Here is a 15,095-nt window from a genome sequence, read left to right as displayed (position 1 = left end):
ATAATAATTATAATGACCTCATTACATTTGAAAAAATGAATAATGTATTTCAGTTTTATATCACTAAAATTACTTTTGCAGCTTTATCCATGACCTTGGAGTATTATTAATATTCATAAATATTATTAAAACTTGGAATAATTGTACTGAATATTAATAATACTATAGTGTACTGTAAGGCTATTTTGAGGAACTATTTACTCCGCTTTCAACAATCAGATAAATGGAGACTAATGCACCATTGGCACGGGACTTTACTTTACAGATCTTTTGTGAAGTTAAATATGACACTCATTTATATACATACAGAGCTGCACTCATACATACAACCATTTCCAAACAACAATTTACATAATTTACAAGTATTGAGCACTTATAGCAGTACAAAAGAGCTACTATTATTATGTCTTTCTGGACTGTGTATTGCATTTTGAGAGATCTGTAGCTCACTGATCTGTCTCCTGAGCTGAACAATTTCTTCTTCTTGTTCATCAATCTTGCGCTTTAAACTGTGGATAACCTACAATAAAGAATAAACACTTTTTTTTTTTAGAGTTACAGGGTCCAAAGTTTCTTCAAAATATGAGGATATCTAAAATGAGGTTACATTTGTTTTGTTCAATTTTGAGAGGGTAAAAAAAAGCCACATATACCATGTCATTGGTGCTGAAGAGGTCACTCTGAAGTAACTGAGATGCACTTGGTCGCATTGAGGGATCAGAGCTGGTCAGCAGACTGATATACTTGGCCAAAAGTGGCCAGTTGTTGGATAGTGTGTTAGGGATCTTGCCCTGCCGTAGTTCTCCAAGTGTGTGCACACGCTCCATCTCAGTCCCAAATGGTTGGAATAACTCAAATGCAATCACTCCTATGCTGTACATATCTGACTGTATAAATGAAACAAATACTGAGCATCAAGTTCTACTACCATATTTTTTAGCATGTGCCTAAGATGAAACATAGTCACACATTTAATTACAGCACATAAAACAGTAATAACTGGATAGACATTATATTATAACAGTTTGTAGCTTTACAGTCTCCTTACCTTTGAATCATAGTGAGAACCCTCAAGTTGTTCTGGGGCAGCGTAAACAAATGTTCCCACTCCACTAGTGTGAACTGAGTCTGTAAAGTGCAATCAGAAACTGCTTAGTTCAAGGTTGCATTAATTCACAGCTGTTACATACCATTAAATCAGCTGTAGTTTTGCAACAAACAGAATATTTAAGTACTTGAGTTCAGAATTTGTTATAACTAAAATAATTGTCACTTTGCTCTTGTGAAATAGTTCTATCACCTGTTTTTACACCTGCTTGAGAACTGGAGGGCAGCTGATCATGCTCATCCATTAAAATGTTTTGGCAAGCCAAGCCAAAGTCCCCTATCTTCACATGGCACTCAGGTCCATGTAGGAAAATGTTTCTAGGCTGTAAATAAATAAATATACATTTTATTTCACTACAAATAAACACTATAAAACACTGTGATTTTAAGCAACTGTAAATAGAGTAGTCTAAACTGAGATGATAGTACAAACTTTATACATGTTATATATATATATATATATATATATATATATATATATATATATATATATATTATTATTTTTTTTTTTTTTTTTTTTTTTTTTTTTAAATCAGGTTTTTTTGTTGCACAGATAGAAAATCCACAGTAATAAATTTCCCAAACTGACACTTAACATATTAATCACCGATGAAAATGAGATTTGTTTAGAAATTTCATAGGTAACTGTATTCTAGGCTTTTGTTAACCAAAATATGTGAGAGAAGATACAAGGAGGATTACCAGAACTATCAAACCTTCCTGTGACAAACAGATAAAGAGTATGTTTGTAAGGGATAAGGAGAGTGTTGGTCAAATTGACTGCAACTAACTTTTTTATTTTTAAATTCGGTTAAATGTTATACTGGCTATAAACTGTTATGAGGCCACTGGATGTATCAGTAAAAAGAATAAAGCAATTGTTAAGTGTGATTTATTTTAAAAGGCATTGCTAAGAAAATGGATTGTCTACACCATCTCAACGCATCTCTTAAGTTTAGGGACATATGTGACCCTGGACCACAAAACCAGTCATAAGTCGCACGGGTATAATTGTAGCAGTAGCCAACAATGGGTCAAAATTATCGATTTCTCTTTTATGGCAAAAATCATTAGGATATTAAGTAATGATCATGTTCCATGAAGATATTTTGTAAATTTCCTACCGTAAATATATCAAAAGTTTATTTTTGTGAGTGGATATGCGTTGCTAAGGACTTCATTTGGACAACTTTAAAGGCGATTTTCTCAATATTTCGATTTTTTTGCACTCTCAGATTCCATATTTTCAAACAGTTGTATCTCGTTGTATCTGGTTTTGTGGTCCAGGGTCATATATAATATGTAAAAATGGCTCTGTGAACAAAACAAAAGATTTGCAATTATGAAAAGGACAAGGTGGTTTCCTACTAAACTTATGCTTGTTTTATGTAAAGCACCTTGAGAAGCTACTTTAAAAGGCTCTATATAAAAATAAAGTTATTATTATTTTGACATTAACAAGATCACTACCTCGAGAGCAAATTTTCTGTTGCAAAAGTCCAACCTCAAAAGCACAAGTCTGCTTTGCAAATTGTCATGCCACACCAGCCCAAAATCTGTTATCAAAACACTTAGGCCTCCCATGTAGATGAATGCTACAGTTTTTATGCCAACAACCAAAAAGCCATACGTGACCTAGATATATATATATGGTGCACAATACCAAGTTATGTAAACCAACAAAAAAAAAATACACATACCTTTAGGTCTCTGTGCATAATACCACGGGAATGAATGTACTCCACTCCTTCAAGTATTTTCTTTAAAATCTTTAATGCCTGTTCACAGTCAATTGACTCACAAGGATCTGTGGATGAATGTATTGGATAAAACATAATTCAACAATATAATTATATGCTGTGATTGTATGTTCAAAACATCTAGCTCTGCAAATCAGCTTTTCTTGTCTTTCCTGTTTAGGCATGTGTCAGCCAATGCAAAAACAGGAAAAGGGTGTTTATAAGTGACTTCTGAACTGTATAATATATTTATTATATAAAAAGGAAGGGAATCTGAGCAATCTATACTGTAAACTACAGTAACTCATATGAATAAAATGATCTCACCTACTGACAGTCCCACTGTGTTTCTTTCTTGTATCCAGTCTTTCAAAGATCGCTCACAAAGCTGCATTTGTATATAAAGCATTAAATGGAACTGAACCTATGAACAGGAACAAGCATAAACATAATATAAACATTCGAAAAGATTACAAAATAATTATTTCTTATTTAAATAAAATTAATAGTTTACATTCACTGGACCGTATACCTCATGTGCCTGCTTTTCGGACCATTCAGTAGTGTCCATATCAATGTAAGAGTTATTGTTCAATTCAAGTCTGTTTTGACTAAGGTCGTCCTCAGAGAGTGTTGAGCTGTCCCATTTAGCTGCAGGGCATTTGTTCACCATAGTGCGAGGCTTACCCAGAAACACACATGGAACAAAGTTCTGTGGGTTGCGAACATTTTTGGGGCAAACAGCATGTCCCATCTCTTCTTTTGAAGTTGAGGGTTTCACTGACATGCTTTCTAGTGTAGCCTGATTTTCTTTGGCTTCGGCTTGTTCAGAATGTTCAAAAACAATGGACGATCCATTGCTGCTGTTAGTGTTTTCCTGCGTGCACCTGAAGGAAGATGCATTTTCAAATACACTATTATATATATTCCATACTATACTATAAACTTGTTACAATTAGTTATTTATGTTGTAAAAAATGTTTCAACCATCTTACCCATCTTTCTGTAATGGTTTCTCTAATGCTGGAAACGTTTGTGAAACAAGGGATTTTGGTGCTAATGAGATAAACAAAACATTTTTGCATTATTTCAGAAATACTGAATAAAAGCAAAGTATGATTTTTGTTCATTAGAACAACATACTTTGCACAGCAGGCTGAACGTGCTCCATCCATGCAGTGTGATAGCCAACAATATTGCAATGCTGAAGGCTGGAGAGCACTTTAACCTCTCTAAGAACCTGAGAGGAGATAAGGACGATAAGACACAATAGCTAAATCATACAGATATGAGGGGTTCATTAGAACTGTAATAACTGAATCTGTGACACTTTACCTTCATACAGTCGTCTCTTGTTACTTTCTTGATTAGAATTTTTTTCACAGCATATTCCTGACCATCAAGCTTGTTTGTGACCTAAAACAGTATGAATGTTTTTAGCAGGGTTTCTGCAGGTTTTATGAAGGTAAATTTAAGATTTTTTTTAAGACCAAGTAAAGAAAATTTAAGGAATTAATTAATGGGAAAATAATATATGTCATTATGTTCTCTAAATGTAAATGTCTAGGGTAAAACACAATAAGTTGTATTACCAACACTTCAGAGTTTGACAATACAACTTAAAACAGATATCCAATACTTTTTAATTCATTTTACAAAAAAAGTAGTTTGAATCGCTCTAAAATCTTTTACTGTACCTTCTGATCACACAGCAAAAATACTGTTGTCTTGTTTTCCAGTGCAAATGTCAAAACGTTCTTGAATTTTCTACATTTTTCTGTGAAATCGATCAAAATAAATTGAGTTTATGATTAAAACCAGAAAAAATATCTGCCAATGGGCTCAGAAAAATCTTAATTCAAACTTAAAAAAACTTAATTCAAAGGGAAGTTTTCATAACTCATTGATTTTGTTCTTGTTTTAAGCACACACTCTGATAATCTTGTAAATTTTTTTCAAGACTTCATTCAACATTTGCATCTTAAATTCTCAAGTAAATGTATCTTGATTTAAAGATGTTTAGATATTTGTATTGGAAAACAGGACAAAAATACTGGGCAAGATATTCAATTTAGCAATGCATGCAGCATTTAATGTCATGACTTTATGAATTTAAGGCCCGGTTTCACAGACAGGGCTTAGGTTAAGCCAGGATTAGGCCTTAGTTCAATTTGGGTATTTAAGTAGCTTTTATAAACATACCCTAGAAAAAAAAAAACATACTGGTGTTCATCTTGAGACAAAACAATGGCTCTGACAGTACAAGTTGCTTTCACTTAAAACAGCTCAAACATGTATTTTAGTCTAGGACTAGCTTAAGATTTGTCTGTGAAAACTGGGGGTAAGACTTTCATCTTTGATTTAAGACCTTTTTAAGGCCTTAATTTCTGTAAGGGCAAAGTAAGACTTTTTAACAGAAACCCTGTTTTATTGAGCACTTTTCAAAAATATGTGGTTACCATTTTTGGAGCACTATATGATTAAAACTTTTTCTTACCTTAAACACTTTGCCATAGGATCCTTTACCCAGTGTTGCTATTTCTTCAAATTCACTAAGGTAACGGGATGTCTGTGCTTGGAAAAGTCCATCTTTGGTTCTAGGATAGAAAAGCATGTTATAATACTGTACACTATCATTTAAAAGTTTGGGGTCAGTATGATTTTTTAAAATGAAATTATTACTTTTATTCAGCAAGAATGCATTAGATTGACCAAATGTGAAAATCTATGCTTTTATAATGTTACAAATTATTATTTCTTTTTCAAACAAATGCTGTTTTTTTGAACTTTCAATTCATCAAAGACAAGATTTCCACAAAACATTGAGCAATCTGTTTGTAACATTGATGATTATAATAAGAAATGCTTCGTGAGCACCAAATCAGCTTATTAGAATGATTTTTGAAGTATCTTGTGACACTGGAGTAATGACTGCTGAAAATCCAGCTTTGCCATCACAAGAATAAATTAGATTTAAAATTTTATTTAAATAGAAAACATATTTTAAATTGTAATATTTCATAATATTACTGTTTTTCCCAGTATTTTTGGTCAAATAAATGCAGCCTTTGTGAGCATAAGAGACTTCTTTTAAAAAAATCTCACCCCATTTGACAGACCCCAAAACTTTTGAACGATAGTGTGTATTACAAAGCGATGTAAGTGGAGGTCCTACAAGTGTAAATGTTTTCACCTTAGACTCTGGCCTTCTGTACTCAAAAATCTATGTTCCTGCAGAATCCAAAAGATGAACAGGTAGGGCAAAATAAGAATTTGCTTTCTTTTGGTTTTGTTGATGAAAGCAACAGCTGGACAGAAATCACTAAACAAATAAATGACATTGATGATGAATTGAGTTGATTACCTGGGGGAAAAGCGATGAGCTGGTCGCATGCAAAAGCTCTGTGAATGCCCGGTTATGCTGTAGTCGGACTGTGCTGAACTCATCACTGATAGCCAGTGGAGAGAGGAGGTTCATGGCTGCTAAACGTTGGCCTATCACTGAAATAGCAGAGGCATTTGAGAACATTAATTTTAAGACAAAAAGTGATAGATAAACATAATTTGCCTTTTATAAGTTAATATCAATAACTGCTTACCTTTAAAAAGCATGCGTGAGCGTGTGGGATCGCTCTCGTAAACAAAGCACAAGTGTTCCAGTAGTGATCCCAGCAGCAGTTGGTTGGGAATGGCAGAGGCAAATTCCTGGATCGAAGGATACTGTTTCCCCGCCAGCAACACCTCACAGTTATTGTCTGAGTCTGAGGCTGCATTTATATGACAAATTACAAAGGGTAATGAATACTAATATGTTTGACTATGTTTGAATATAAATTATGTAACAAATCAGACCAAACCGAGTCTAAAACTAATTGGATTGGAGATGCCTTACCTTCAGCAATAACTTTAGCAAGTAAGGCCATAATGTCATTTCCCTCTGAATCCATTTAGACACCAAACATTTACTGTACTCTCTTAACAGCTGAGCAAATAGAAATATACCAATGCTTCATCTTGTGTGTACATCAAGGGTGGGTAAGGTCTAAGTAACTTATCAGCTTGAAACAGTTTCAAGTTACCCCCCACACCCCTAAAAAGTCCCACAGATGAAATATTAAGTAGGTGGGACATCTTAAACTGCATTATTACACTAATCATTTGGGCATACTACATTGATATTTTATGCACCTCATGTTTACAGTCTCTAACATCCAAAATCAGTAAATAATCATAGAACACCAATTTTTACAGACGCCCTGTTTGATCGCAGACTCTAAACCATGACTAACTTACTCAGTGCAATGTCATGAATCAAAGGGGCTGTACTTAATGTTGCTTTTGGAGTGGACTCACTGTCAAATTGGACGTCATCCTCCGTATCTCTCAGGCTGAACATTTCTCCTTTAGGTCCTCTATCTTGGGTGAAAAGGCCCCGACGGATATGAAGGCTTCGGCTGCTCACACTGGAAACTACACTGCTACTCGAACTTTCTTCTGCCATCTCTGTTGTGTGTAAACATAACGTTTTTCTAAAAGACACTTCTGTGCATCACATTCATTAGCTCCATTCGGAAAGAGGCCAACTTTCAAAAACCTAGCCCTTTTAATTGTGCGAACCCCACTCACAAGTTTTAAAACTGGCCGAATAAAAATATCCCCGTAAACTGACAGTCACCTGCCATGTTTCAAGGCACAGGAGTAAGGAAGTATCTCACAATTATTATCAACGGTTGATGAACAAGACGTAATGCATTAAAACATTAATCAAATATACGATTTGTTTATGGGAGGGTTGTAGTTTCTCTTACTTGTATCTCTTAAAAAAAAAATACAACTTAGAAGACAATAACATTAACAAATTTTATACAAATAAAAATTTGTATTATTGTTGTGTCAGTGTCACTTTCGCCTATTATCAGATTTGACCTTTGCACACAGTCCCTACTCAGACAACCATGAGCTGGATGATGAAATGTTTCAAAATAAAACGTTTTTTAAACCGGATTTTTTTATTATTATTATTTATTTATTTATTTGTTACAAAGCATCACAATATGATACATCAATAAAAATTAACTGATTAATAAACTAGAAGAATATATAACCAAAAACATTTTTGGAAAATTTGGTTCCACATAGTCTTCACGGAAAAAAAACGCATTAAGTTAAAAATTAACTTAGCATAACAAAGTAATAAAAAAGAAAGATGAAACAGCCGACAGTACAGTTTATATAGTAGGCCATAGGATCCTTTACCCAGTGTTGCTATTTCTTCAAATTCATTAAGGTAACGGGATGTCTGTGCTTGGAAAAGTCCATCTTTGGTTCTAGGATAGAAAAGCATGTTATAATACTGTACACTATCATTTAAAAGTTTGGGGTCAGTATGATTTTTTAAAATGAAATTATAATGACATGTGATCAACAGTTGATCACATGTCATACAAATGCAAAACGTGGTAACCTGACGTTTTGCGTCACGCCGCGGGCGGGAAACGTATTCACGTTCGCCGAACTGTGATTCAGAGGGCAGCATAAGCGACAGTTATGCGCGTGCGTTTATTGGTGTATAATATGGTAGAGTATGTTCCATTGTAATTTAGCAAAACTTTATCTTGACGAAGCACTGGTTTTTCACAATGAGCGATGAAAACACATTTCACGCCCCTTGTTTCTTCTGAATACCGCAGGGAGCAAAAGCTATCAAAATAGCCATAGCCACAATGCAAAACTTAACGTACAAGTTAAGCTTCTGTGATTGATACCATATATATTGGAACAGAAAGGATGTCAGATTCGTGGTAAGTTTTTATAGCTTTGCATATCGTTTTTCCAATAGATTGCTTCATTTTAACAACGAGAAATTACACTAAAATAGACTAAAGTTAGTGAGATTGTCTGCTATACTGGAAACAGTGTTTATATTGTGCAGTACTGTTTAATGCTGTTTGCTTGCCTTACATAGTCTGTATTTTAAATTCCTAGCCCAGGTTCTGCTGGAGCCATAAAGGCCATAGACAAACAGTCTGTGCATCAGATCTGCTCTGGACAGGTGGTGCTGAGTCTGGCCACAGCTGTGAAAGAGCTGGTGGAGAACAGCATTGATGCTGGTGCCACAAATGTTGGTGAGCTCAAGGGATGACAGCATGAGGAAACGTTGTGCTTGAGATCATGCTACATTTGGTCAATTGTTTTGTTTTCATACAGATGTCAAGCTAAAAGATAGTGGAACAGAGTTGGTGGAAGTGTCTGACAATGGAAAAGGTGTTGAGGAGCAAAACTTTGAGGGACTAAGTAAGTTTCCTTTTTCTGAACATTGGAGATAACCGCGTCTGGCATGCGGTTAAAAGTTTGGAATAATTAAGATTTTTAAAAAGGGTTTTAAAAGAAGTCTCATATGCTAACAGGCAGGATTTATTTTATCAAAATATAGTAAAAACAGTAATATTACGATTTAAAATAACTTTTTTTTTCTGCTTGAATATATTTTAAAATGTAATTTATTCCTGTGATGTCAAAGCTACATTTTCCACAGCCATTGCTTCAGTCTGGGGCAGTTGTGGCCTAATGGTTAGATGCTGTTTGTAACTTGTAACCCGAAGGTCACAGGTTCTAGTCGGGTACGAGTACAGGGTCACCATACTTCACATTATTGTGTCACATGATCCTTCATAAACCATTTTAATATGCTTATTAGTTGCTCAGGAAACTTTTATTAAGCAAGAATGCATTACATTTATCAAAGGTAGCAGTAAAGACATATTATTTTAGATATGAATAGTTTTAAATAAATGCTAAGCTTAAAAATATTAAGCAGCACAACAATTTCGAACATTGATAATAATAAGAAATGTTTCTTTAGAATGATTTCTGTAGAATCATGTGACACTGAAGACTGGAGTAATGGCTGTTGAAAGCTTTTCCGTCACATTACACAAGATGCATTTTAATATATATTTAAAAAAAATAGTAATAAGGTTTCACAGTATTATAGTTTTTACTGTATTTTTGATCAAATAAATGCACCCTTGGTGAGCATAATAGTCTTCTTTTAAAAACATTAGAAAATCTGATTGATTCCAGACGTTTGACTGGTAGTGTACCTATTTGTGTCTTCTCCACATCTGCAGCTTTAAAACATCACACCTCTAAATTAAGAGATTTTTCCGACCTGATACACGTGGAGACATTTGGGTTCCGTGGTGAAGCTCTCAGCTCACTTTGTGCTCTTAGGTAACAATTTAATTTGGATGTGTCTTCTTAATTCTTACAGTATGAGCATTACATAATTGATTATTATAGCACAGTGATGATTATGGATTGGTATGTTTGATTAATCTCTGTAATGCTTCCTTAATATACACATATATATATATATATATATATATCCGCAGTGATCTTAGTGTCGTGACCTGTCATGAGAGCGCTCAGATCGGAGCTCGGCTGGTGTATGACCACGATGGTCGTCTCACTCAGCGTGTGCCGCATCCCCGTCAGCCCGGCACTACCATCACTCTTCAGAAGCTCTTCTCCACATTACCTGTTCGACACAAGGAGTTCCACCGCAACATCAAAAAGGTCTGCTGGGAGATACTTGGGTACATGGGCTTGTATCCATGTTTAGGAAGGAATTAAATAGAGTTTCTTCACAGGAATATTCCAAGATGATTTTCGTCTTGCAATCCTACTGCATCATCTCCACTGGTGTGCGCATTACATGCACTAACCAGATGGGACAAGGCAAACGCACCACAGTACTGTGCACAAGCGGCAGTAACAGCATGAGAGATAACATTGGAGCTGTGTTTGGACCTAAACAGGTGAGAATAACTTATTTTTTCTGTAGTGGATATTTAAAGAAGAATCATTCCTAAACCAAAATTGACAAACAGAACACATTGTCGTATTATTATAACAAAGTACCTGCATTATTGTTTGTCCATGTTATTTGAGAGTAACATGTATGTCACATTTTTATTTCCCCTCAGCTACAAAGTTTGATTCCCTTCCAACAAATATCTCCCAATGAAACAATTAAGGAAGACTATGGTCTGGGTGGGGTAGATGTTCCAAAAGACCTTTTCATGTGAGTTTTTCTGTGTAAACATTCATTTGTGGGTCAACCTAAGATTGATTTATTACCAGTTTTGCACAAATCAGGTGATGAAAACTGTATTATAACGGAATATTCCTGTCTAAACTAAAGTGATGTTTATTGATATTATTATATCCTAGCATTGAAGGATTTGTGTCACAAGGGGATCATGGTGTTGGTCGAAGTGCTACTGACAGACAGTTCTTCTTTATCAATAAAAGACCCTGTGATCCAGTTAAGGTGTGGTCTTTTTATACAAGTATGTATTATTGTGTTAATTATATGTAATAAGTATGATGTGTTCATATTTTTTGTAATATTTGCAGGTCTCCAAGCTTGTGAATGAGGTTTATCACATGTACAATCGGCATCAATACCCTTTTGTCGCTCTAAATATCACTGTTGCTTCAGGTAAGACTTAACAGAAAAATTAAGCAATTAAATTAAATATACTATATATAATATTGTATATAATCATAAATAAATGTGTACTCTACCATTCAAATGTTTAGGGTCAGTAAGATATTTAAGGAAATTAATACTTTCATTCAGCAAGATGAATTAAATAGTAAATGTGTTTACTGTCACTTTTGATGGATGTTGCCAAAAAAAAAAAAATTCTATTTCAAACAAACACTGTTCTGAACTTTCTCTTCATCAAAGAATCCTATAAAAAAATAATCACGGTTTCTACGAATATTAAGCAGCACAACTGTTTTCATTAATACTAATGAGACATTAATACTAATGAGAAATGTAGGTTGTACTTTATTTTACAGTATGTGCACTTTCAATGTACTAAGGTTTAGAGGTAGGACCTAGTTAGTGTCATTACTACAGTAAGTAAATAATATGTTTGTGCAAACCAGGACTGTAAAATAAAGTGCTACTGAAATGTTTCTTGCGCACCAAATCAGCATATTAGAATGATTTCTAGATCATGTGACACTGAAGACTGGAGTAATAATGATGCTGAAAATTCAGCTTTGCTATCACAGTTAATTTTAAAATAGATTAAAATAGAAAAGTTATTTTAAATTGTAATAATAAAGTGTAACAATATTACTGTTTTGACTATTTTTGATCAAATAAATGCAGAAATAAAACTTATTTTGAAAACATTTTTAGTGTAATACAAAGTATGTAAAATATAAAAGCTATTTTTGAAACTTGTCATTTAATCGTGTGTTTTGATTCTTTGTTTCACTTTAGACTGTGTCGACGTGAATGTCACTCCAGATAAACGTCAAATCCTTCTACAAGAGGAAAAACTCTTGCTGGCCATTCTGAAAAGCTCACTCATTGCTATGTTTGAGACTGGTGTCAATAAAATCAGTCTCAATCACATTTCTCCAGCAATTACCAGTAAGTACAGACCTTTTAAGACAGCTCATTTGTTGTCTTGAAGTGTCATTACATATGTTGATGTTTCTCTTGAAGGCCTGTGTAGACCAACTGAGACAAACGTTGGTTTAGAAGATTGTGAAACAGGTTCAGTCTCTGAAGCTCTTCCAGATGATGGGCCCCCAAAGACTTCCATCAATCTTGCAGGACTTAAAGAAGCATTTTCAAATCATCAGGCTCCAGGAATTGGGTCAAAGCAGTCTAGTCATAAAGCTGCTTGTGCTGGTCCTTCTCAGAAGAAGATGTTTTCCTTTGTGAGCTGCTCTAAAAAAATTACTGACATTATGAGGCCACCTTTAAAATCCTCTCCAAGTTTCACTGATGTTACTTCCAATAAATCGACTGTTTGTCTAGCTAAATTTAAAAGCACCTTTGATAGTGATGCTGATGATTCTGGGGCTGCAAACCAAAGTTCTGCTGAAGATCATAAAGAGATTCTACATGAAAACAATTCAGAAAACAAGTCAGTTTTACACCCTATTATACATGAAACTGATGTTAAAGCTGAGACTATTGATGAATCTGTAGATGAGAAGTTCTGGAGGCATGAACCTTTGGTGCCAGAGACAAAGTCAGAAGAAAACCAGGACAGAATCTACAGTCCTGAAGCTAAAAGAGCTAGACGTGAAGATGAACCTCCAGCATGGAGCTGTTTGGTGGACTCCAAAAACAAGAATGCTTCCCTGCAGTTGGATTCACCTGTCAGCAGATGGAAGAAAACCGTGCTTTTGCAGTTTTCTATGCAGGAACTTTCTAAAAGGACACAGCGGCTGCAGGCTCAGGTGACAGAGAACAATGATCGAGAGCTAAAATATAGACGATTCAGGGCAAAGATTAACCCTGGAGAAAACCAGAGTGCTGAAGATGAACTTAAGAAAGAAATAAGGTTAGACTGATCTTTAGCTTGATCTCTTAAAGGGATAGTCCACCCAAAAATGAAAAATCTATCATTTACTCACCCTCATTCATTCCAAACCTGTATGACTTTCTTTCTTCTGTGGAATATGACAGAAGATATTTTGAAGAATGCTGTTAACCAAACCAGTTAAATTTCCATTGGCTTACATTGTATATTTTTGTCAAGTCAATAGGAACCTAAACTGTTTGGTTACCATCATTCTTCAAAATATGTTCTGCAGAAAAAAGAAGTGCATACAGGTTTGGAACAACCTGAAGATGAGTAAATATGACAGAATTTTTGGGTTGGAAAATCCCTTTAAAGATTTTTGAATCATGTTTGAGTTTATATGCCGTTTACAAGGTTTCAACTTTTTTTTACAGCAAAGATATGTTCAAGGATATGGAAATCATTGGTCAGTTTAACCTGGGTTTTATTATCACCAAGCTGAAATCTGACCTTTTCATAATTGACCAGCATGCCACAGATGAAAAGTACAATTTTGAGATGCTACAACAGAATACGGTCTTAAAGGGACAGCGGCTCATAGTGTAAGTCCCAATCCGCACAGACAAGTGGAACTGGGAGCGGGAATTTATTTTAAAGCTAACTTATTTTTTCTTTCTCCATATACAGTCCACAAAATCTCCACCTCCCGGCTATCAGTGAAACAGTGCTCATGGAAAACCTTGAAATCTTCAGAAAGAATGGATTTGACTTCCTCATCGATGAGGATGGTGGGTTATCTACTGTAGAAGATTTTCATGATCATATCTGGTACATATTCCTTCATATTGATTTGGGATGGTGGTTTGTTTATCAGCTCAGGTTATGGAGAGGGTGAAGCTGGTGTCTTTACCTACAAGTAAGAATTGGACCTTTGGCCCAAGTGACATTGAAGAACTCATCTTCATGCTTAGCGACAGTCCAGGAATCATGTGTCGACCTTCTCGAGTAAGGCAAATGTTTGCATCCAGGGCTTGCCGCAAATCGGTGAGTGTATCTAAGTTTTTCTTCCTGTCAGGAATATTTTGCAGCCCTGTTCTAACCCACCTATCTGAACCCAAATAAATACCTGTAAAGGAATATCAGAGACTGTGATTTAGCCATTGCATATTTGTATTCTTTTTGTTAAGTTTTAATATGAACAGTTTGTGAATGTTTTTTTGCATTTACACAGGTGATGGTTGGCACTGCCCTCAACATCAGTGAAATGAAGAAACTAGTGATTCACATGGGGGAAATTGAACAGCCCTGGAATTGTCCACATGGTAGACCCACCATGAGACACCTCGCTAATCTGGATATGATTTCTCATGACTGAAACACTGTATTTTTGTTGAGTTTGCTTGTGAATTTCATATTGAATATCAAACACTATTGTTTTAATTAAGGATTTTATTATTATTTGTATTTTTTTATAATAAAGTATCTTTCTCATGTTTTCATGATGTGTTTGAAGCCTTATTTTTGTCATTCTTTATCTAACTGTAATGTCATATTTTTGTATTTCTTATTTCTTTAAAATGAGTTAAAATTTGAAAGGTGTAAATCTATAACCCCCTAGTGTTTGAACAGAATTGTCACACACCCTTATGTCGTTAAAAACTTGTAGGACTTTTTTCTTATGTGGAACATAAGGTATTTTGATAAAGATATTATTGTTTTGTTTATCCATACAGTGGAATTAAATGGTCGCCAAAAAGACTTAGTTACCAGGTTTTTTGTTTGTCTTTTCCCTCAGAGTGAAGTAAATCATTCTTCTTTTTTCTTTTTTGGTGAACTGCTTGTACAGAAGATGAATTTTAAAAATAAAACTACTGTGAAAAATATTAATTGGAGTTAAAAAAAA

General features: G+C 34.7%; 2 protein-coding genes across 3 annotated transcripts; one reads left to right on the top strand and one right to left on the bottom strand.

Moving 5' to 3' along the window:
* Positions 1–236: 236 nt before the first annotated feature.
* Positions 237–7,562, bottom strand: eif2ak1 (eukaryotic translation initiation factor 2-alpha kinase 1). 2 transcript variants are annotated; one of them, XM_048171069.1, is made up of 16 exons: positions 7,200–7,341; positions 6,739–6,828; positions 6,446–6,613; positions 6,211–6,347; positions 6,040–6,077; positions 5,344–5,443; positions 4,182–4,262; positions 3,990–4,086; positions 3,842–3,902; positions 3,379–3,733; positions 3,174–3,270; positions 2,808–2,914; positions 1,301–1,430; positions 1,049–1,128; positions 654–887; positions 237–520 (listed from the first exon to the last, which is right to left on the bottom strand). In XM_048171069.1, the coding sequence occupies exons 2-16, from the start codon at positions 6,791–6,793 to the stop codon at positions 374–376; spliced, it is 1,887 nt and encodes a 628-aa protein (XP_048027026.1). In that variant the 5' UTR covers positions 6,794–6,828; positions 7,200–7,341; the 3' UTR covers positions 237–373. The 2 variants fall into 2 exon arrangements, with proteins under 2 accessions (XP_048027026.1, XP_048027025.1); XM_048171068.1 differs by lacking the exon at positions 6,739–6,828 and having other exon boundaries at positions 7,200–7,562.
* Positions 7,563–8,321: 759 nt separating this feature from the next.
* On the top strand, positions 8,322–14,694 carry pms2 (PMS1 homolog 2, mismatch repair system component). The gene is made up of 15 exons (XM_048169876.1): positions 8,322–8,647; positions 8,832–8,971; positions 9,054–9,140; positions 9,977–10,079; positions 10,241–10,424; positions 10,499–10,666; positions 10,835–10,932; positions 11,082–11,181; positions 11,268–11,352; positions 12,154–12,306; positions 12,382–13,231; positions 13,627–13,794; positions 13,880–13,980; positions 14,067–14,236; positions 14,424–14,694. The coding sequence occupies exons 1-15, from the start codon at positions 8,634–8,636 to the stop codon at positions 14,565–14,567; spliced, it is 2,565 nt and encodes an 854-aa protein (XP_048025833.1). The 5' UTR covers positions 8,322–8,633; the 3' UTR covers positions 14,568–14,694.
* Positions 14,695–15,095: the final 401 nt, after the last annotated feature.

This window comes from Megalobrama amblycephala, linkage group LG20 (genome assembly GCF_018812025.1).
Source record: "Megalobrama amblycephala isolate DHTTF-2021 linkage group LG20, ASM1881202v1, whole genome shotgun sequence".
Taxonomy (NCBI): Eukaryota; Metazoa; Chordata; class Actinopteri; order Cypriniformes; family Xenocyprididae; genus Megalobrama; species Megalobrama amblycephala.
The sequence above is the reverse complement of the archived record's forward strand: the minus strand, read 5'-3'. Positions and strand labels throughout refer to the sequence as shown.

What these genes read in the sequence shown, in the direction of transcription:
- eif2ak1 (XM_048171068.1), bottom strand. Translation starts at nt 7,347, where the DNA reads ATGGCAGAAGAAAGTTCGAGTAGCAGTGTAGTTTCCAGTGTGAGCAGC. An exon ending in GCTCATCGCTTTTCCCCCAG is followed by an intron (nt 6,078 to 6,210) that starts GTAATCAACTCA and finishes TGGATTCTGCAG; the next exon opens with GAACATAGATTTTTGAGTAC. An exon ending in CAAGAGACGACTGTATGAAG is followed by an intron (nt 4,087 to 4,181) that starts GTAAAGTGTCAC and finishes ATCTCCTCTCAG; the next exon opens with GTTCTTAGAGAGGTTAAAGT.
- pms2 (XM_048169876.1), top strand. An exon ending in GCAAAACTTTGAGGGACTAA is followed by an intron (nt 9,141 to 9,976) that starts GTAAGTTTCCTT and finishes CCACATCTGCAG; the next exon opens with CTTTAAAACATCACACCTCT. An exon ending in CATTTCTCCAGCAATTACCA is followed by an intron (nt 12,307 to 12,381) that starts GTAAGTACAGAC and finishes TTTCTCTTGAAG; the next exon opens with GCCTGTGTAGACCAACTGAG.